General features: G+C 41.0%; 3 protein-coding genes across 3 annotated transcripts in view; 1 reads left to right on the top strand and 2 right to left on the bottom strand.

The window, feature by feature from the left end:
- Positions 1 to 119, bottom strand: part of CUL4A (cullin 4A) — a 41265-nt gene extending 41146 nt beyond the window's left edge. The window contains exon 1 of the mRNA XM_009276147.1: positions 18 to 119. Within this exon, the coding sequence (XP_009274422.1) occupies positions 18 to 119 (102 nt within the window). The remainder of the gene's footprint in view (positions 1 to 17) is intronic.
- PCID2 (PCI domain containing 2) overlaps positions 1 to 13289 on the top strand; it is a 13742-nt gene extending 453 nt beyond the window's left edge. The window contains exons 2-15 of the mRNA XM_009276076.1: positions 102 to 192; positions 2030 to 2119; positions 2684 to 2757; positions 3495 to 3560; positions 4103 to 4144; positions 4630 to 4684; positions 6391 to 6494; positions 7251 to 7326; positions 7449 to 7590; positions 8697 to 8797; positions 10978 to 11051; positions 11223 to 11348; positions 11560 to 11683; positions 12702 to 13289. Of these exons, the coding sequence (XP_009274351.1) occupies positions 157 to 192; positions 2030 to 2119; positions 2684 to 2757; positions 3495 to 3560; positions 4103 to 4144; positions 4630 to 4684; positions 6391 to 6494; positions 7251 to 7326; positions 7449 to 7590; positions 8697 to 8797; positions 10978 to 11051; positions 11223 to 11348; positions 11560 to 11683; positions 12702 to 12791 (1200 nt within the window). The 5' untranslated portion in view covers positions 102 to 156 and the 3' untranslated portion in view covers positions 12792 to 13289. The remainder of the gene's footprint in view (positions 1 to 101; positions 193 to 2029; positions 2120 to 2683; positions 2758 to 3494; positions 3561 to 4102; positions 4145 to 4629; positions 4685 to 6390; positions 6495 to 7250; positions 7327 to 7448; positions 7591 to 8696; positions 8798 to 10977; positions 11052 to 11222; positions 11349 to 11559; positions 11684 to 12701) is intronic.
- Positions 13290 to 14046: 757 nt separating this feature from the next.
- PROZ (protein Z, vitamin K dependent plasma glycoprotein) overlaps positions 14047 to 21726 on the bottom strand; it is an 11804-nt gene continuing 4124 nt past the window's right edge. The window contains exons 3-8 of the mRNA XM_009276075.1: positions 21495 to 21519; positions 18412 to 18525; positions 16826 to 16957; positions 15482 to 15567; positions 15279 to 15402; positions 14047 to 14715 (exon numbers count right to left, since the gene is read on the bottom strand). Of these exons, the coding sequence (XP_009274350.1) occupies positions 14204 to 14715; positions 15279 to 15402; positions 15482 to 15567; positions 16826 to 16957; positions 18412 to 18525; positions 21495 to 21519 (993 nt within the window). The 3' untranslated portion in view covers positions 14047 to 14203. The remainder of the gene's footprint in view (positions 14716 to 15278; positions 15403 to 15481; positions 15568 to 16825; positions 16958 to 18411; positions 18526 to 21494; positions 21520 to 21726) is intronic.

Here is a 21726-nt window from a genome sequence, read left to right as displayed (position 1 = left end):
GGGGTCGAGAAAGTCACCCCGTGTTTCCTCAGAGTGAAGAGGGGGATCTGCGTGAGATGCTGTCGCTCTGCCGTTCTCTTAAAGTCTTGTTCGTTTTGCAGAATGTGATACAGCTGCATTTTGTTTTGGACTCCTGCCTCTTCTGCTTCTATTTTAATGGCGCACATCACCATAAATCAGTATTTGCAGCAAGTAAGCAAAGTTGTTTATTTGTGGGCACTGTTAGATTATGCGGATGTATTTTTCTTTGCTGGAAATTTGTTACCTTGTTTAAGGAATAAATTAACCTAGAACGTGCGATGTGGTAAACAACTATACTTTTTAAGTCTGTAGTAAGCATACCACTGTCTGCCAAGGATGTACTCCTGGAATTTCTGAAAAGTGTGATGGTTGCTGATATAATGAATAGTGAAGTAATTTTTCCATAAGAACTGACACGTTGGGATTGTGTGTGCCTGCAGTAACAAATGCAGCTCAGGGATCTAAGAAATACAGGGATTTAAGAAGTACAGAAATGCAGAGACACGGTGGGTATGGCATGGAGGATGCAGACAGGAGCAAGGTCACAAGGGTACCAGCTGGACTGAGCTCTCAGTGTCAAGCTTTTAGTGTGACCGCTCTTACTGCTGCTTTCTGAACCATCATGTTTTCATCATTGTTATCATCTTACTTGCTTCAGTCAAGATCAGTCAAGTCAACTGAGTGAAGGGCACAAAAAGAGAATAATTGTTTGGGTTTTAGTCTCAAAAATGGAGCGGCTGCGATCTCTCAGGACAGTGATCTGCTCTGAAAAGTCAGCATCTTCTCCAGTTGACAGTCCCTGTGATCCTCTGTCTCCACCCTCCATATCATATACACCGTGTCTGTGCATTTAAACTCTTTGCATTTTCTTACGTTTATGCACACCCCTCACCGATACCTTATCTTTTATGAAAAAAACATTTTGCTCTGTGTCAAACTCGGACACTTTGCTGGTGGAATGGACGCTCACTAGGCGAGGATGGAAATCCAAAGCAATGGATTGCAAAGCAAGGAAGTGACAGATAGCAGGATGCGTAACGCTTAAAAATAAAAGACAGGTAGATTAAACACGTAGCTATTGTTCCAAAGGTAATGTCTGATATTAGACTAGCATCTGTATAGAATACTTTTGAAACCTGTCAGGACTGTAAATGTTATATTCTGTGGGAGAACAGTTTAATCCTGCTTCCTGCTAAAGATAACTCCGTGTAAAAAAATTGTCTGAGCAGCTTGTTGTGACATCAAGCTGGAAATTTCTTCAGTTGTGGAAGTACTTTTAGATATTACTTCTTAAGAGTTCCTTTCCCACTGCTTGTGCTTTATTTGTCATATTTTTGTGTCCTGATAGGAAAAAAAAAAATGTTTTTGCTGTATGCAAAGCCCATACCAAATGGGAAAAATCATAGACTAAAATAGCAAGGGAAGTGGCAAAAGATGGAAAATCAACTGCTTAAACTCTTTAAGAGATTGGTGGGTTTTTTTCAAGTAAAGGAGAGCTAATTTTGTGTTTTGGAAGTAGTTTTTCTTAATAAACGTTAAATTCACATGAAATATATTTGCAAATCCTGATTCATGACATGCAAATTCCATCTACAGCATTGCAAACAATAATACTCAGACTGTTTATGCATTCACATACATGTTTGATGCCTGTAAGTCCAACTGGAATTTTAAAAATCTTAACCAAATCTGGTTCACAACTGCTGTTTTACAATGCTAAACCCATGTAAGTTGTTTGGAGATTCTCTGGTTTGCTCGTATCCTACAAATACGGAAAAAACCACAATAGCATTCGCCCCACCTTCTCCCTGATACCTTTTTGAAAAACAGGTGTATTGAAAGTACAATATTGATTCATTCAGTTTTAAACCTTTAAAAACTCACATTTGGGTTGGTATTGATGTGGATGAACACTGGTAACAAGAAGGTGGCTTCTGTAGTCACGTGTAAATACGTTGTGTGGCTGTGACTGGGTTTTATTCTGTAATGTGGCTGTTTTCTTTGGTAGGTACAAGAAGCCATTGATAGCAGAGATGGACAATTTTGTGCAGAATTGGTATCATTTAAACATCCACATGTTGCAAACCCAAGGCTGCAGGTGAGAATCTGTTTTTGACCTTTCTTTTTTTTTGCTTTCAGTTTTCCTAGCTCTCTCTATGGGTTCCTTTCCATTGGAGATAAACCTCAGAAATCTGTTTCACAGGCCAGAGCAGGATCCCCTTTTAGGTTTGTTTCCCTTTTCTTCTTACAAGGATATTAATGTATTTCCATTTTTTTCCTGGATGGCTTTTTGAGTTCCACTTTGAATTGTTTTCTGGATAGATCCAGTTTTGAAAGTCCCTTCTGGCCAGGTCTGCATTAGTTAGTAACGTGGCACAGTGGAAGTGACTATAAAGAGTAAACCAGTGGGTAGCAAGGGTCCAGTGCTTGTGCTATATACATTTCAGGTGCTTTTATTGAAGGCTAGCTCTAACCAGGTTCTGGAAACAGAATGCACGCTAGCAATTCATTACACTGGATGTGATTATTAATACAACTTAAGGTTCTGATAGATAGCAAAGGATGTATGCATAAAACTGCCATGACAAAATACCCATATGATGTTCTGTTTCTGGTGCATTGAATGTTCCTTTAATTTTTCATTGATTTATTCTGTACTTAGCTTCCGTCTCCAGAGGAGAAGTGTCAACAAGTTTTGGAACCACCATATGATGAAATGTTTGCAGCCCACTTAAGGTAAAGATGGACCAGGAATGTAAAGTCAGTTGTGAGGCATCCAGCAGGGATGGGGAAGGTTATTCTTAAGCTTACTTAGTTACTTTAAAGGGCTTACATCTGAAAACTTGGTATTTATTACTCTTATAAATAATGCTAGAACTGCAGGAAATAAAGACCTTCTCTTTCCTCTCCACATAAAGTTTGCTTTATGTACCTGGCAGTCATCTGTGTATAGCTGTTGACACAGCTTTGGTTTCGGTGCTTGCTGTTTCCTTTCCTCTGCATTTACTAGCTATGCAAGAATTCAGAGTGAAATAAGTAAGGGAAATAAATATTTTCAGAAGAGAATTTTAGTTGTAAAAGTACTCTTAAGACAGCTTTAGGACCTAAATAATTCTGTGAGGCTTTTATTTAAAAAAATTTCTGCATTAACACAGTCTTTAGTTCACTTTCAACAGTCTTGGATTTTTTTTTTTTAATCTATGCCAATCTTGGTGACAGTTTCAATAAGCATTAGCATATTACAGTTAATACTGTATATATTATACAAACAAATCCCCATTCTTGTCTCGGATCAGTTTTCTGCAATTATCAGGCTTAGTGCTGTGTTAAAATACTGGTGCCATTTTCTAATCATATTTCTGTGTCTCTTTTAAATAAACTCTAAAGCTCTATGCCTATTAAAAGGCAAAAAGAAATATTTGTCTTACATATATGATATTTTCTGATGCACTAATGCACTTTTTCTTTGACAGGTGTACTTACGCTGTTGGAAACCATGACTTTATAGAAGCATACAAATGCCAAACGGTTATCGTCCAATATCCTTTTCCATAAACCTTGTATATTGTTTTCAGATTAACTATATGTCTTCTTGTAGAATAAGTTATCTTTACCCCTTTTAAAATCTAATAGAATGTGGTCTGCTTCCAAATACACTTCAGCTATTTAGGTTCTTGAGCAAGGAAATCCAGATACACTCTTCTTTCAACTTTCTGTAGGACTAAGAAGGAATCTGTCACTTGCCTCTAAAATAGAAAATTAATTTCTCACAGAGTATAGGAGACCTTCAAATCATTAATATACGTACCAGTTTGTATTTGTCTGGAGGCGAAGATACTGATAAAGAAAGCTGCTATCTTATCTCTAAGCGACCAGTGTTTCTCCCGCCCCCTGCCATACCAAGGAGTGCGTGGCTGTGCTCACGTTCTTCCCTACTGCGTCTTTGCATCCTGACTCCTCATCTACTTGCTGCTTTGTTGGTTTCTGCCCTTTCATGTAGTGATATGTGGTGCCATACAACTGCTGTTTTTTATATCTGTGCTTCATTTAATAGCATTTTAAATTTCTTTAAATACAATACATCTTTCCTGCGAGCATTTCAGGCACATAAAGAGGAAAACTGGTGGGTATATCATAGAGAGCTGCTATAAACGAGACTCTCGTCTTTCACTATCGTAATACCATAGTAGTCAAACTAAAATGCTTATAGTTTTTATTTATCCCCAGTGATACTTAAATGCAGCCTAATTGTTTTTGCTGCCTGTTTGAGTTTTTAGATCCAAAAGCGTGAAAACTAAACATCTAAGCTTAATTATATAGAATGGTCCATAAGTAAACACGTGAAGAATTTGTTCAAGGTGAGATGGTATTTTATTAAAGCCACCATAAAAAAATGTTTCTGAATTAATTCTTCCTCCAGTGTAGGATTTCTGAAATGCTGAGATCTTGAAGACTTTTCCTTTTAAAAGATGCATCCTTCTTTAAATAAAGATTAATGTATACTTTTCTAGTTTTATGACCAACTAGGAAAAAAAAAATGCTTGTTTCTTGTGTCTTACTTATTACATGATTTGCACCTACTAAGTATACTATGTTTTACTTTTCCAGGGCTTTGCCTATTATGTATGCTGTAGCCCTTGATCTTCGAATTTTTGCTAATAATGTAAGTAGATCTGATTAACAGCCTCATTACTTTTATCTTTAAACTTTTAGGAGTTTCCATGGTGGAAATATTTTAGACTTTATTACATAGCCTAATTTTGCTCAGTACTGTTTAATTTCTTGTTTAGGATTTTGTTGACACACTAAATTCATCCAGTCCTATTGAAAAACTAGATTGCTCAATCTGCCCACCTCCCACTTGCAGCTTGAACTAGAGAGGTTCTGAGGACCTGCACGCAACTCTCAGCAATTGCTTAGAGCATACGAAGGGATTAAGTACTGTCTTTATAGAGTAGCATGGTGGCACAACTCACTATTTCTGTGTGTTATCCTTGGGATTTGGTGGAGTCTTTATAAGGGTGGGGATATCCCAGACAACTGAGCTAATTAACCACTTACCACATCTGAAGAGGGGAAGTTTCTGCTTCCTTTCCCCTCTTCCAGCTGTGTGTACTGCTTTTGATGCTTATTGGAGCCCTTGCTGAGCCCATGCAACTGCTGACAAGCAAAAAACCCCAAACAAATTTACATTCTTTTTCTCAGGCTAGTGAATTGAAGTAGCTTGTGTAGGGATCTAATGAGAACTGCTAGGCCAAGGTAAATGGCAGGGTCGTGATCTTGCTCCTAGTCACTTTAGCTGAAGAGGTGAAGCTAGAGGTCAAGTTAGGTTAGGGTTTGACAATATCCAGTATTTTCAGCGTTTGTTCCTGCAGCACTTTCTCGTGCCCGCCCACCCACAAAACAACACATTTGGCACGCTTGCACGGAGAATATTTTGTGTGTGTGTGTGCCTGCTCTGCAACAAGTCTTGATTCTCAGTCTGAATGAGGCAAATTCGTGTGTTTGAGATGCACGAGAGAGGGGAAAGCGGGATCAGCCATGTTGGAAGTGTTTGAACTCTGTCTTCTAACCTTCGTATATTCAAAGGATGCGGATACAGAGAAGACTCATGCAGCAAAGGATGCATTTCCATTTCTTTTCCTTGCGTTTCAGCTAGTGAGAATGCAAGCCTTATAATAAACCTTTTTAGAAAGCACATGGTAAATATCTACTTGCTATTTTTTCCCCCACTCTTCTTTGTTGTTTAAGTTCTGCATTAATCAGTGCATGGAACTTTCCCATGTGTTGGCAACTCATTTTTTTTCTTCTTGCTGCTGTAACATACGTTTTAATTTTCTTCTGCAAATCGCAGGTCCTAGCAGTGGGTATTACTACTAGAAAATGTTGAATATGATGTAGAAATAAAATCTAGCCCTCGTGGCTGTGGAGAGAAGCTTAACTATAAATTCTAAAACTCAGACTCCATAACTGGGGAGTCATTTTAGTTTGCTTTTGTTCAAAAGACATTTTTTTGCCAGACTCTTGGTCTTTGAAAACTTGAGTTGAAGCGTTAATGCTCCAATTCAGCTATCAGATGACCCTGAACTTAGGTTTCTGAGAGCTGCATTAAGCTTAGTGGCGCTAAAGGTAATAGCGGTCAGTGCTGTTTTCAAAGGACTGTCCTCCTGTGCATTAGGTTTGGTACATGTTCAGGAGCCTCTCCAAGTGTTTTCTTTTATTCTGTGAGCTTGACTACCTTCTAGATTTGGGGGATAGCAAGCGTGACAAATATATTGCTATAAGACTTTATAAAATGTTGTGTTAAGTTTTACAACCCAGCAAACCAGGATGCAGAATTACACATTGTTTCTTGGTCTGTAATGGTAGGCAGATCAACAGCTAGTGAAGAAAGGGAAAAGCAAAGTTGGGGACATGTTGGAAAAAGCAGCAGAACTGCTGATGAGCTGTTTTCGAGTCTGTGCCAGTGACACGTAAGTGAAAGATCCTCTATAGAACTTGCACTATTAAATTAAGAACTTAATGAACTTTACATAAGATTTTTCCACTTACTGAGACCATGTCTGGGTAAGAATGAACACTTCTGAGGGTTGTTTCCTCTCATTTATAGTCTGTTCTTTCTTGGCTATTAACTACAGCTGGAGAGGCCTCCCTTCAGGTTTAATGCTCCTAGTAGATGTTGGGAGGGACTGATTATGTCCCTGGTTCTCAGGAAAGATTATTAACACTTTTGTGCCCTGTTCAGTTGTGAAGTTTGCTTCGTTATGGTTAGATGGGAAAGAGGTGACTCTGGTTTCCAGTCTTAGCAATTTTAATACTTCCGAAGTGGAGAAAATGCTTTTTTTTTTTTTTTCCCATCTTTCTTTCACCTTGAATATTATAAGCAACTGCTGTGCTAGTGTATGTGTTACCTGCAGACCGGAGTGAGGACCCTGATGCAGATGAGGAATATTCTGCATGACATCTTTTCATTATGTTGAGAAGAAATGTAGCAGAGCTGATCAAAATTTAAGATGGGAACACTTGTTCTGTTTTGACAGTGCTGGTATGGTTTAAGAGAAGGAGTTTGGCCTTGATTTTCATTTTCAGACACCTATTTTTACCCTAAAAATCCATAAAATATCTATGGAGGATAGATATCATGACTTGTCACCATAAGGACAAAGTCATTATTTTCTTACAATGTTCAGTACTAGTAGGTTTTTTTCTTTTTTCTTTTCTCATGACAGTCGAGCAGGCATTGAAGATTCCAAAAAGTGGGGCATGTTGTTTCTCGTGAATCAGCTGTTTAAAATTTATTTTAAGGTAGGGTTCAAGTCTGGTAAGCTGTGTTTTGCATTTCATATTCTAAGTCAAACCCACCCTTTTTTATATGATACTGTGTATCTACATTCTCTGAGTAAAAGGCAATTAATTTTTTTTAACAGATCAACAAGCTCCATCTATGTAAGCCCTTAATTAGAGCAATTGACAGCTCAAATCTGAAGGATGAATACAGTATGGCACAGCGAGTTACATACAGATACTATGTTGGACGCAAAGCCATGTTTGACAGTGACTTTAAGCAAGGTACTGTGTGCCAGTAAGACAGATTTAAAGTCTTGCTGCTTGGTGTGAAATCTGGCTGATGTCGTGTGTGTGTGTGACTCAAAATGTGTGTAAAGGTGCAGTTGTGTTTGCGTTGATCAAAGGAAAAGTCGCGCTGAAAGATCCAAGGCCCACAGGCTGAGTCAGATCAGAGATGAGATTACATGACACTTCTAATTGTAGGATATGCCCAGTTTTAAAATATTTCTGTCAGTGAGGTTCTCTGTAGTCTTATGCATTGTGTGCATGCATAATAAAATGTATGAGCATCCAAAAGAATAGGTTTGTAAAAGGTTTCACAAAGGAGGCTTCGCGACTGTCTTGTCCTCTTCAAGTTGCTGTATGCCACGTAGCAAATCTTCAGCAAACTGTACTGTAGAATTAGTTTCTCAGTGCGTTGATTTTGGAAGATGTAGAAACCGCATTTCTGAGATTTCTTATTCTCTAATAGAAATGCTTCTAGAGCTAAGGTGTACAACTTGCATCGCTAGCCTAAGCCCCTGACCAAAGTCTGTTCTGGAGCCAGTTTTGTTACTCTAAACAGTGTCTTCTGCCTGTCAGGCTTGTCATTTTTCTCTCTCGGTGAAAACTGATGAGAGATTTTCATGTTGTCATGCTGTGTGATCTCACTGGCACGTTTCTGCAGCTCAGCAGATGTGTGCATCGCATGCAGCTTACATCCACTGAAGAACCTAATCTGTGAATTTAGAAAATAAGAGTTCTGTTTCATCAGTGCTTCTTGAGATTCTCCCCTCCTGTAATAGTAGCACAATAATATTACTGAAATGAGCTGAAAATTCCAATATTGCTTGTAACTGTTACCTCTGACATCTAGACCTTGACAAGTTTTCTTTGACTTTCTGAGGGAGGACTTATTTTTCTGGTAATACTTTGTATTTTGTGTGAATCTCCAATAATTCTTACAGCATTTTTCTTAATGTATTTTGATTGGTGTGTTTCTTTTTTATATAATTTCAAATATCATGTGTTCAAGCTAGAGGTGGCCATTGAGCACAGGATTTGGGTTGCAGTTTTAATCCATTTTTGTTGTTGACTCAGGTTACTAGCACTTTTATTTGTGTCTGCAGCTGAAGAGTATCTGTCATTTGCCTTTGAGCACTGTCACCGCTCAAGCCAGAAGAACAAAAGAATGATTTTGATCTACCTGCTGCCAGTAAAAATGTTGTTGGTGAGTAGATGTTACTCTTCTAAGTAATTTTGGGGGGGCAGATAACCAAACTGATGGCTTGGTATTGTTCTTGTTTTTCCCTTATTGGAATTCAGAGGCTAGCTGTGCCTGACCCCCATAAGAGCCAGCATATGCACACTTTGTTGTGTGAGGACAAAAAATGTTGAATTGTCATTTATAGCAACATAGGAAAGGAGAAAGGGGGCAGGGGGGGAACCCCGAACAAACCCCCCACCCTCCTTTCCCTCTACCTTCCTCTCACCCCTCCTAAAGATGCAACCTGAGCTTACTTCTGTAATAAAGATAACTTTGAGTTCTTTGGAGAAGCACTTAACAGTGTAACTTATGTCATGTAGCAGAGTGCCTGTCTGGTGATCAGCTGCACAGATGGGCCAGGGAATGTGTGGATTCACTAGTACAAATCTGTCTGCTTCTTTCACCTGGTGAAGGGGAGGAGGATGTGCAAACAGATGGCTGAAGACTGTCGAGGGGGGTTTGCCACAGGAGAGAAAGGATTCCTATCTTTGGGTTTTCTATTTGCGCCTTGTACATTTGCCCATTCGAGGCATGTCAGAAGGGTCATGAAGTAGAGCATTTTGGTTTTGAACAAATCAACAAAGACTGGTTACTATTTGATCATTCCATCTTTCTATTAAAAGAGTTAAGCACATCTCTCCTTCTTGTTCGTGTCCTTTCTCATGTGTGTGGTGGCATTTGTGTATCCCTGAGTTAGTGGGATTATGCTAACGATCAATTCAGTGTAACTGAGGGGACAAGAACTAGATTTGAGAGTTTCCCGTTCCTGGCCCTATTACCAAAGTTACCCATGGAGCATGTTGTTACCACCTGCTTCTGTGAGTTGCCATCTTTCACCTTTGCCCCAACCTGTTTATGACCATCCTCCCTTTTCCATTCAGTGCTCTCTTTCTAGTCCCTTGCAGTGTCAAGGGGGTAAAGGGGAAGCATAGCAGTTATGATAAGTGGCTTCTGGTTTTCATTTTTTATTTATTGACTTTCTTACTGGTTGTTTGCAGACCAGTCAATGGTAGGGTTGATAAAAGAAAAAACAGTCTTCACAAAAACTTTGTCCCAGTCTTGACTGGGTACCTTAAACTGGTGGGTCCATTAGTGCTTAGAATTACTATGGCTTTTCTGGAGCAGTTCTAGTGTACAAGAGGCACTAAAGAAACTGGATAAAGGTCATTGTTTTTAGAGTTGCTTTTTTTAATCAAAGCCCAAACATTAACCTTAAACTGTACTAAAATAGCTTGGATGGTTTTTTTTATTCCTAGCAGCTCTCAGTAACCATGCAGCTGAGTTCTGTTCTCGGCTAATCCTCCAACCAGGAAGGAGTTACCAACAGCATAGCATGATGGTAACTAAATTTAAAGTCTGACCCAAGTCAATGCGCAATCTGATCTCTGCTGTGCAGGGGGGAGAAAAAAAAAGTTTCTTTTTGGTAGTGCAGGTGGTTCAGTCTTACCTGATCTAGCAATGAGAATTAATTTTGTTTCTTTAAGTTTAAACTTTCTCTTTTTTTTTGTTTTGTTTTTGTTTGTTTGTTTGTTTTTTGAGAACGTTTTTATCAGGTGGTTCAGTCTTACCTGATCTAGCAATGAGAATTAATTTTGTTTCTTTAAGTTTAAACTTTCTCTTTTTTTTTGTTTTGTTTTTGTTTGTTTGTTTGTTTTTTGAGAGGACGTTTTTATTTCCGCATGGAGGCATAGTAAAGAAAAAATCTGGTACAGACTAAGCTAGCACTTGACTGTGCTGAAGCCCTGCTTGTATTATTAGTAATGCTTGGGATTCCCGCGGTTCTTCTGTTTGCAGATTAGATCATACAGCCATGACATAAAATTTGGATCTGCCTAGGCCTCATGTCACAGGATCTTGATTTTACATGTTTGATAACTGTTCCCCAACATTAAGAAATATAAAGAGACACCCTAAACCATGATAAATAGGTAGTTATCATGTGTTGAGCTACAAGGCGTTTGGCGGGGGCAAGGAGGTTGTCTTACAAATACTTTTATTCACCTCTTGTTCTGTAGCAAAAAAAAAAAAAAAGGGTGGTTAAACATTTGTCTTTTTCTCTAACAAATGTTTTTATAGCTTACTAGATTACATTTAAAATGCATTTGACTTTATCCTGGAAAACTTGGAAACCGTTTATTTTTCAGGGCCATATGCCAACAGTTCAGCTCTTAAAAAAGTATGACCTTATGCAGTTTGCTGAAGTAACAAAGGCTGTGAGGTATGATGATTATTTTATTGCGTTGTGTGTTACTTCAAAAAGTATTAAGTAAAAGGTATTTATTTGGGATGATTGAGGAGGGCAAGGGAGGGACATTCCTACCAAGTCAGACAATTTTTTTTTCTTGTTTGGGTGAGACGTTCTCATGTTTTCATTTCTTCATCCTTGTAGTGAAGGCAATCTTCTCCTACTGAATGACGCTCTGACAAAGCATGAGACCTTCTTTATTCGATGTGGAATCTTTCTTATCCTTGAGAAGCTGAAAATCATCACGTACAGAAATCTCTTCAAGAAAGTGTAAGCATAACAAAAACTACATTTTTGCAAAAGCAGATTTAATATGGTTTCACCTAGGACTGAGATAGAAATGTATGTGCTCCTTAGCTCTCTCTGAGAGAGCTGAATTCCTGGTAAAGTGAATTTATTGTAGAAAGGCCATTTTTCTAAGAACCAGAATTTTTAAGTGATTGTTTCTCAATAACAGATTTTTTTCTGTTGTTTCTTTCAGATATTTACTACTCAAAACCCATCAGCTGTCTCTAGATGCCTTTCTGTTTGCCCTGAAATTCATGCAAGTAGATGACGTTGATATTGATGAAGTCCAGTGCATTTTAGCTAACCTTATATATATGGTATGTGCTGACCACTTGTTGTTTGGTCCTTCCAGACTTCAGACAGTAAAAAAAAATTAGGTAGAGAATAAAAGTTTATTACAAAAAAAATATCAATGATCCCAGGTTTTCTTGTGTAAAAAAGTTGATTCGCTTGTGCCCGAAGTGAAATCTTTTCATTTGCCCTGAGGAGTGCCTCTAGTTCCTGCCTCTTTTGCAGGAAATGGTTAAAACTGAAGTTGAATTTTACATTACAGATCCAGTACTGACATTTCTATATATGCATAAATACTGATTTAAAAATACAAAAATTGTAACTGGGACCAAAAGGGATTTGTTCTTCTGCCTTTGAAGTAGGAGATTCTTGATATTCTAACATTAGAAAAAATTAAAACCAGATTTCTTTGGTTCTGTTTCACATTTTGTCTTTTACTCTAAATGGATCCCAACTACTCATGAACAGATAAAGGCTTGAAATCAAGAGATTTCTAATAAATCAGAGGTTTTGGAGCAGCATTGCAGTGTCAGCAAGAAAGTGAACCACTTCTCTGTTTTGAAAACAGATTATCTGGTGTGGTCTTGGAGTAACAGAGGGTGGGATTAGGTGCCTGGAAGATTTCTTTCAGTGTTACAACACTACATGTCTGAAAAGGAAGTACTATGTCATTTAGTTAATTAGGTCTGGAATAGTGATTAATTAAAATCTTCATTTTAAAGTGAGCAAGAGTAAATCTAGAAACACTTCCGTAGAGCTCTGTCTCTTCAAGGAAATGTAAGCAGACCAGTAGGGGGCCCTGGCAGCAGGCTCTCAGTCTGACAGCACCGTTAGTACACAAACATGGTTACGGTTCCAACTTCGTGCTCGCTCTGTGAGTCGACCCGCTTACGTAAATTGGATCCTTACAGATACTAAGTACAGTAGTGCAGTGGTGATTGAGCATACACACATAGCTTTGCTTGACGTAGTCTGAAGACAGCTGAGGTTATAGGCATTGTGTTACCAGCTTCCAGTACTAATGCTGTCTTTTTCTCCTGCCAGGGTCACATTAAAGGCTATATATCGCATCAGCATCAAAAGCTTGTCGTCAGTAAGCAGAACCCATTTCCTCCGCTGTCAACAGTGTGTTAAGTATTGTGTCTTCTCCATGCAAGTACTTTTCAGATACTCAGCTTGCCCAGCGGAGCTGCTCCTAATCGCCCTGAGAATGTTGTAAATGACCTGGTTCATGTCCAGGACTGAAATACCCAGAACTGTTTGTGGCTCCTTTCCCAGAATGGCCAAGGCTGCCAGTGTTACAAAGTGCATTGGAATGAAATGCTAACTTTCCAATGATAGTTTCTGCAGGCTTTCTAAATCATTTAAAGTACTTCATGAGGAAATAAAGCAAAGCATTCCAAATTCCTTCCAAACTACTTAAAGTTTTTATAAAGTACTTTGTGTTAGTATTTCTGCGTTTGTCTTTCAGAGAGAAGTATCATCCTTTGTTACTTGTGTTAATCCATTCTTCACAGTGGAAATGATGTTTTCTTTCATGGTCTCCATTTTTTTTAAAGTCTCTTCAATAATCTCACTGGTATTAAATATTCTTTTCAAGCCTTCTCTAAAAACTAGAGAAGTGCTTGGCACTAAAAGCTTTACTGTGTCAGTGATACTTACAGGTTCAAGTAAACGTGGGGTTTTTGTCTGTAGGTGCCCACAGATGGGTTTGGTTTTTTTTAATTCTGGTAATATTTTGTTTCACTTTTGTTGTGATGAACAAACGCTTATCTAAGTAACTTACCCATACTCTGTTTTATTCTGCTTCTGGGGAAAACACTGCCACTGGATCCATTATTTTAAGTGTTACTACCTTGGGGGTTTTGGTTGTTTGGGGGTGGTACAACATAACTTTGTCCAGAGTGATGGGATGGTAGTTTTGGGGGGTTTAAATTATTTTTAAAGGAAATAAAACATTTTTCTCCCCTCTTTGAGAACTGGGTTTTACTTTACCCACTAACTGACGTGGACGTGATTCATAAGGGAAAACACAGGTACCATGGATGAGGGGAAGCATTTTTTAGTGTGATGAGAGTGTCAAGTCCTACATCAACATAGGCATTTAAAGGCTTGGAGTTGCCCTGGTCTTCGTAAGTTTTACTTGTATGGATGCTGAAATAAGAATATGAATTTGCTGAATCAAACCTCAGGGTAACAAGAACTAAAAAGGCTCATTTCCTTCTAGCGACATTTAAAATCCCAGAAAACCATCAACACTTTTTGAGTTTTAGGATGAACAGTTCTAGGAAACTTAAAGTTTACTCAGTTTTTAGTAAAATAACTAAGTTTACCGCATCATGACTTTCACAGTACTGTGTGTCAGCAGGAGAAGGAAAGACAAACAAGCTTTTCTGTATGAATTGGAGTTATACACGTATCATTGTTGCAACTTCAATTGCTGCAGATCGTGATAGAGAGTCAAATGGGTGTACTGGCTGCATCCAAATGTTTCCTTGCAGTGATTGGTAGGGGTTTGGTGCTGGAGGGTTGGTTGTGTTTGCGTCTTATTTCATTTTTTGTTTAAACCATATCATATACCTCGCAGTGTTAGTGAATAGAAATGTTTCCCAGTCAGTGTCTTCTAGTGGCCAAGATCCCAGGATACCAGTCAGAAACCAAGTGCCCTTATACTCGGTAGCTAAAAAGCTTCCTCCAGCCAGTTGTTTGTCTACGGCCTTCTGGAGGTGTCCACAAAACTGCCTGTTTGTGAGGCTTATGTTGAGTATTTGTTTGCAGTCCTCAACAGGAAGGTATGAAACCTGCAACTCATCACCTTGAAGTTCATCACCTTCCATTCTCCAGCCACTGACTGTACCAGCCAATTTTGGAATTAAAATGTGTTCTGCAAAGTCTCTTTCAGGGATGCATACAGGAAGCTGGTGGTTGTTGCACTCAACGTGCTCTTGGAGTTGTAGTAATGCAATGTTGTTCTCACCAGTGTCTTCATCATACCTGATGTGTATGTGTTTCTCATTAACTTGCATTATCTTCTCAGTTCCACTTGTTCCATTGTGCCCTGTGAAGCAATGACATTTCACTGCTCTTAGGAATAATTTATCAGAGACCTGAAAACTGCATGCAGGCTGACAACAGCTGCCTAGTCATGCTGAGGAATACGTGCAGTAGAGAAACTAAAGGCGCTCTTTCTTGAAACGGGTAAACTACGAATGATATCTTGACAGCTTTTTAATACTGTGTAGAAGCATGCATAATTTCAGAGGGAAGGACAAATTCTTCCCAACAAGAGAAGTAAATTTTGGCATGAAAGAATTTTTTCCATGGTGGGGGGGAGAAGCCACCTCCAAATCCACCTGGTTTAGCTTATCCCTAGGTGCTGAGTTGTGAATTGCGTTTGAGAGGTAGTTGTCTCTGCTTGCCTTGTAGAGGGGCGTGGGACAGCTGTAGTTCTAGCTCAAGATACTTAACTGAGATGCTTAGATGAGATGACAGCAGATTTGTTTCCTTTAACAATATTTTTATGCAGCAGGAATAGTATTTTTATTTTAGTAAGCTTTTTTAAAATTAGCTTGTCAATACTAAAATGTGCTACAACAAGAGAAAATGTGTTTGATCACCTACCGGCACCAACGCTGATTTCAAAATGGCTGTGCAGAAGGGCGCACTCTGCTGTAGTCAATACAAAATTACTTTTTAGCAGCACTCCTCCACAGAAGCCCTTCCTTTCTGAGTTTAGCAGCAGGACCTAAGAACGTGCAAAAAGATGATAGATAGCACTGTCCATGTGAGGTTGAGTGATAGGTTTCATGGATTGCTAGAAATACCTGCCAAGGAAATCGCTCGTCACGTTTCTTCCTGGTTTCACTTATCAGATTATCACCGTCTTGAAGTCTCCCACATGCACATTGATCTAGCAAATTAATTAAAAAAATCAAAACCTCATGCTGTATCATTTCAAGACAGCTAATACCTGCAAATACCTTATTGCTTGTCTTGACTTCGGGGATTGTTTTTTGCACCAAGGAAAAGGACAATCTCAGCTGGTGAGAATTGGAATAATTCATTTGGCATCTGTAGTCTAATAGATCAGCGATGGCACTGAACATTTTGGGTCATTGCCTTAGGCTTGTGGTGCCCAGATTTCATTGTGTCTGTAACTAATGAAGTGAGGCTTCCTCTCCAGCCAACCATTACCACAGCTTGCTTCCTCATTTTTGTATCCTCTATCTGAATTGTGCCAAATACCTGACAGCTCTAGCCCGATCAGGACAAGGTAATCCTGGGTTTCCTTGTTAAAGCCGTCACTCTAGAGATGCGCATGCCTTTGTATTCTGGTTCAGACAGCAAGTATGCTTTTCAAGTGGATCCCCCAGTTATCTGCATTTATCACACTCTGTTCACCTCATGGCATGGTCTTGGGTCACACAAACTGGATTCTGTTCAGGTGAAGCTAAACCAGAAGACACCCTCCAGGAGCACACGTAATGTGCTCTCATAGTTAATGGGTGCTTAGTCCACAGGACCAAACTAGAGCTAGTCTGAAGTAAAACCCACCTGAAACATGCATTGAGTGTGGACATCAAGCCTTCATCACCAGAAGTGTGGCCGTACAGCTCAACTCCTATTTGGCTGCCCTACTTGCTAATACAGACAAGGGCCTAAGTATACTACTGTGTTTTTAGTAGACCTAGGTTATAAGGGGATGAGATTGAATGAGGTACGTAGTGTGAGATGGAAAAAATGAAGAGGGCTATTGCTTCAAACTAATTAACATGGCAGCAAATGTTGCCCTTCATTTATCAGACCATCAGGTGCCTGATCGGAGTCAATTGAACCTCATTCCCCAACAGACAGGCCTTCAGTGGAGTTACTCTTTACCGAGCATAGGAGTGGAAAACCTGGCCCAGTGAGTGATATGTAGGATGATGCAAGTCCTCTCTGCAGACCCATGTTTAAACGTTCAAATCAAATATTGCTTCTTTTACCACTGCTCTGTCATCTTGGGTGGTGGTCCCTAGATTCCTCTTTTTTTCTGCCCAGTTTGGAAGGTCAGTAATATTCTCATCACTTGAGTCTCCAAGCAGGCTGATCGCATCTGGGTATCAGATGGTGGCCTGCCCACCCCAGCACTGAGCATGTGCCCCCTGTACTTCCATGCTCACACCTACCTAACGCGATGCACTGTTTTTTGTCCTTCCCGAGCTCATAGCCATCAGCACAGGAGCAACGGTAGGAATTACTTCCCGGGTAGCAGAAGTGGTGACATCCTTCTTTTGCTTGGTGGCGACATTCATTTTTAGCTAAACAGAGCAAGTGGAGGAAAAGCATTGGGAACAGTTCAGCTGGAGTTCTCTTGCATAGCTTGAGTCCTCTTTACTAAGCATTTTATGTTTACTCGCTTTATGTGGAGGTGGGTAGGGACTCCGGCTTGGTAGTATTTCCCACCACATTGTTTTTCTCCTTGTTAAGCAGAAGTTGGAGACAGCTGAGTCTCTGCAGCTTCCACAGACTTGCTGCAAACTCTGCTCACCCAGCACTTCCCTGCGCCAGACTGTCTGCACCTCTGAGTTTTGGGGAGCGTCAGTAGCCAAGGGCCAAACTAGGCCTTCCATGTGAATCCATGGAAGGGTGCCATGGGTTTTCTTTCTGCTCTTTTAAATGAAACATTAAGTGTCTGCGCTGGGGGCGACTGTTGCACGTGTTAAGAAGGCAGGTATTGCTTAAGGAAGAAAAAGGCTAAAGCTTTCTGCTTTTCAGCAAAAACAAATGCATAGCTCCTATTTCTCATGCTTGTGCTAAGAAAATTGAAATTAACAGCTGCCAAAGATAAGCAAAAAGAAAGGGAGTATTAATCACCTTTGAAACATTCCCAGTCAACTTTCTGTAGCTGAGCAAACACTTAAGCTTCAGCACAAAGCAACAGGAGGAACAGCCATTTCATGGTGGATGTACCTCACAGATAGAGAAGTAGCAAAAAACCCCACGTAAAGTCACTCTCTAAGGCTCATGCTGAGCAGAGCCAGTTCCCAGTGCTGGTCTGAGCCGTGTCACCTTCTGTGCTCCCCAACAAGCTGGTCTGTCTCTGCCCAGTCACACCCCTTACACAGAAAATGACCCTGCCTTGCGGCAGCCGGGGTGTCTCCCGGCCCAGGGGACCTCTGAGCCAGCAGAAATACTGATGTAAGGGCTGGAAAGTAGAACCTGGCAGATGTAAAAATGTAGGATCCGGCCCAGGGTGTTCTACGTGCCAGAAAGCATCCGTTTTGCTTTACGCCTTTTACACTTCCACTGAAAACGGTCTGTTTTCTGGAGTCCCTCTGTGCTGGGGGACTGTCTTGTGGGTGCGTGTGGCCTCGGAGGCACCGGGGTGGCTTGGAAGCCACCGTGGCACCGCAGCCCCGGTTCTTCAGGCCACATGCTGCTTGGGACCACGGCAGGACAAGCAGCCGGGGAGCGTGGGTGGCAGTGGGCAGGGCTGCCTTTAGGGGCCAGCCGTGAGGGGGACTTGCTTCAGCCCTTTTGCTGCATCCCCAGAGAAGGGAGGCTCAGGGGGAAGAGGCAGCCTGCGTAACCTCGGCATGTCACAACGTTTCGGTAGACAGGCAGCACAAATCACCCCTGCTCTGCCAAGAACTGTGTGTTTTAACCTAAAAACTGATAACTGGCTGTAATGGGAGAGCTGCGTAGGGTTTCCCGGGGACCCCCTACAACAGGAGGAGATAGGGATTCTCAGAAGAAGGGGGCGATGCCTTACCAAAAGCACAGTTCGCTCCCTCGTAGCCCTCGGCACAGGTGCAGGTGTAGCCACGAATGCTGTCCTCGCACACGCCGTTGTGCTGGCAGGGGCTCGATGAGCACCTCCTGCCACCTGCAGAAATGCCACAAGAGAGGAAGGAGTCACCACCACCGCTGACCCGAATTACGCAACCCCCTACCCGGCACGCAAGTCGCTCGGAGAAGCATTGCGAAAAGCAGTTTGGAAGGAAATGGGCTACGTCTCACCGAACTGCTCCTCAGGAGTAATTTTAGCCCAGGTCTCTGCTTCCAGAGGTGCTCCCGCAGCCCCTGGCAGGGAGGCCGGGAGGTGCCCAGAGGCAGAGCCTGCTTCTGGAGGACGGGTGCTCTGCTTCAGGGAAAAGCGCTGACTTACAGCTCATGTGCTCATTACAAATGTAATATGAGGCTGGCGTTTTAGGTCTCCCGTGTTAGATTGATAGGTATATGGTATGGATAAAAAAATGATTATATGCATATATGGATAAAAAAAACTGGCATCAAAATTACACAGCGAGCAGCATCAAACTAGGAGGAAATCTGGCTTTTACACATCTGTACAATTATTATACAGCAGCTTGGACACTAGCAAGCTTAGTCTTTCCAACAAACCGAATGTTGAAACCAGAGGATGCCTCACTATAGGTGAAGCACCAGGCAGAGCTGCCAGTTTCCCTTTAAGCTGCCCACTGGAAACACTCCAAACCAGTTTGGAAACGTTCTCCAAAGAACTGCTTATTGTAGACATGAGCAATCGGGGAGCAAGCCAGAAAAGCCTAACCCGGGACATGCTCTCCAACCTTTCTAAAATTTAAAACTTCATTAGAGAGGTTAACTTCAGTCAGCGGGCTGCCATAATTAATATCAGGGACGGAAAGGTGAAAACTCTGCCTGGTACTGTGAAAAAAACCCAACCACCATCTGCTCAGGCTATGGGCACGTGTATCTCTTAGCTTCAGCGGCACTAAAATAATGGCTTAAAGCAGTTACCACCTTCAGCCCACCTGCAGTCAGATGCCACCAGCATACCTCAGCACAATTTAGGTCTCCTGGGAGGGTTTTTGGGTGGGTTGGGGGGGGGTCTCATCAGCACAGCTGAGCAGGTGGAGTTGAGGAGTGAGGACCTCCAGCAGCAGCAGCAGCGGTGGGTAGCTGGGGCTAAGGAAGGGCTGCACCTACAGCCTGAAGCAAGTTAGATGGTTTCAAGCCTCTGTAAGGAAGTCTCAGAAAATGTCTGGGGTCAGGTGAGGTTCTGTAAGACTGGGAAAAAAGTAAACCTAGCGCCTAGCTTCATTAAAGGAGGAAAGAGGAGATTCGAAGGAGTTCTAGAGAAATCAGCATGATTTCTGTTACTGGAAAGTTACTGGAATGATTAAACGGTTTGTAAGCATCCAGCAAGAAGGTGGTAAGTAACAACTAACATGCATTTTTCAAGATCAAATAATCCAAACCAATTAAATCTAATTGTATTATAGGTTAAGGGACCTAGTGGGGAATCTGTGAACATCATAGAATAGAAATGTCTCAGACGGTGTTGTGAGTCAGGAAAACAGAGACTACTGTAAGGCATGCACAAAACTGTTTGGAAAATGATGTTTAAAGAGAGGTTATCAATAGCTAAGTTTATACTGTTAATAAAACAGGGTCAGGGACAAGTGTGACCTCAGGCCAAGTGCCCTGCCAGTGTACATCCACGCTACACCAAGATGCTGCTATGTCAGCTTTGACTTGAAGAGACCAAGGTGGAGCAGTACAAAACAGAGCCAAAGGGTGAGCCAGCAGTTAGGTGGGTGCTCAGCCTTTCTCCCCAGCCCTCTTTTATTCACAATGCAGATTTACCCACTGTACGCTGGACTACGGAAGGAAAGCAGCACGGATACCAGAGGTCTAGAAAATGAGATTTTTGGAAAACAGGATGAAAAAATGGCTTTGTTTAGTGAGGAGGAAAGAAGCCATGGAGATGCACGGCAACACTCTTCAAAACGTTAGAAAAGATACCACAAAGAAGGAAACACACACTGCTGTTCTGTAGGAAGAAGAAAGGACATAATGGCTTTTAATTACAGCAAGGAAGCCACCCCTGAGGCTGAAGCCAGTAATGCATCCTGATTGTGGCTAAGCTTGTTTGGACAGACCATTCTCAACCAGTTGCCCTTCTCTCTTCATAAACTGGAGAGAAAGCCTGCATGACATGTTTGTTACAAACATCCAATGACTGAAATTAGGAGAAGTTAATCCCACCCTCACAGAAGTACTGAAAGGCCAGATATTTAGCATCATTCTTCATAACATTTATAACACTGATGGGATTCTTCTGTGTAACTGTTCCCTGGACTCAGTGTTTTGGTGGCTTCTGCAGAAAATTAATACTAACTGCTGGTTTTGCCACCTCCTTATCCACTGTCTAAACCCAAGATTAGAAATGAATAAAAGCTAAGTAAAAAACAAGAGAAAAATCTTAGGATGAGGCATGCAGAAAGGAGAGAGGGAATAAGGCATAGTCACCATAAGCTGGTGCCCCAGGCTCCTTGTTCAGGAGGCATCTAGTTACATCAGACCCTCAGCTTTTAGAGATTCGTTTCTTGCCTTGACAGCTGCCAAGGGATGATGTAGTGCCAGCTTTCAGAGTTTGCAGACAGCCCAGTAGCTTTTAACACCTATCTATCTCACTCAGGTTTAAGTGCTAGGTTTGTATTTGGGAGGTTTTGCTGGTAAAGCTGTGCGGCTCTATTGTATCAGCAAAGCAGATTTTCTCAGGTCCCAGGTGGTTTCAGTTCAGCTTTAAGTTCAGGAAAAGGAATAACTTATTTACTATGAGAACATCTACTCACCTTCAACTTTTATTCACTTTGCAGTCTTAAATTTTTTTTCCTATTTATGACTTTTTTAATCCTTTCACATCAAGACTTTTCCTCCTGCTGTACTACAGACATGGCAAATAGTGACCGGGTGTTCCTTGTAGAATAAACTGCTAAAAACTCTCAGAAAACCAGCACTGGACTGAATCATAATGTTCATAGTGTGACACTGCTATGAAGGAGAGAAGTCAAGAGGCCAGCTTACCATAGTAGGCATCCCAAAACATTTTCTGAAAAAAAAAAAGGGGGGGAATTAGATTTTGATTCTCAAATAATATCATCTTCCATAAATATTTTCATAGAATCATAGAATCATAGAATAGTTTGGGTTGGAAGGGACCTCTAAAGGTCATCTAGTCCACCTCCCCTGCCGTGGGCAGGGACATCTTCAACTAGATCAGGTTGCTCAGAGCCCCGTCCAACCTGACCTTGAATGT

The sequence above is a fragment of the Aptenodytes forsteri genome, unplaced genomic scaffold (assembly GCF_000699145.1).
Source record: "Aptenodytes forsteri isolate BGI_AS27 unplaced genomic scaffold, ASM69914v1 Scaffold96, whole genome shotgun sequence".
Taxonomy (NCBI): Eukaryota; Metazoa; Chordata; class Aves; order Sphenisciformes; family Spheniscidae; genus Aptenodytes; species Aptenodytes forsteri.
Note: the sequence above shows the minus strand (reverse complement) of the source record. Positions and strands in the feature narration are given on the sequence as shown.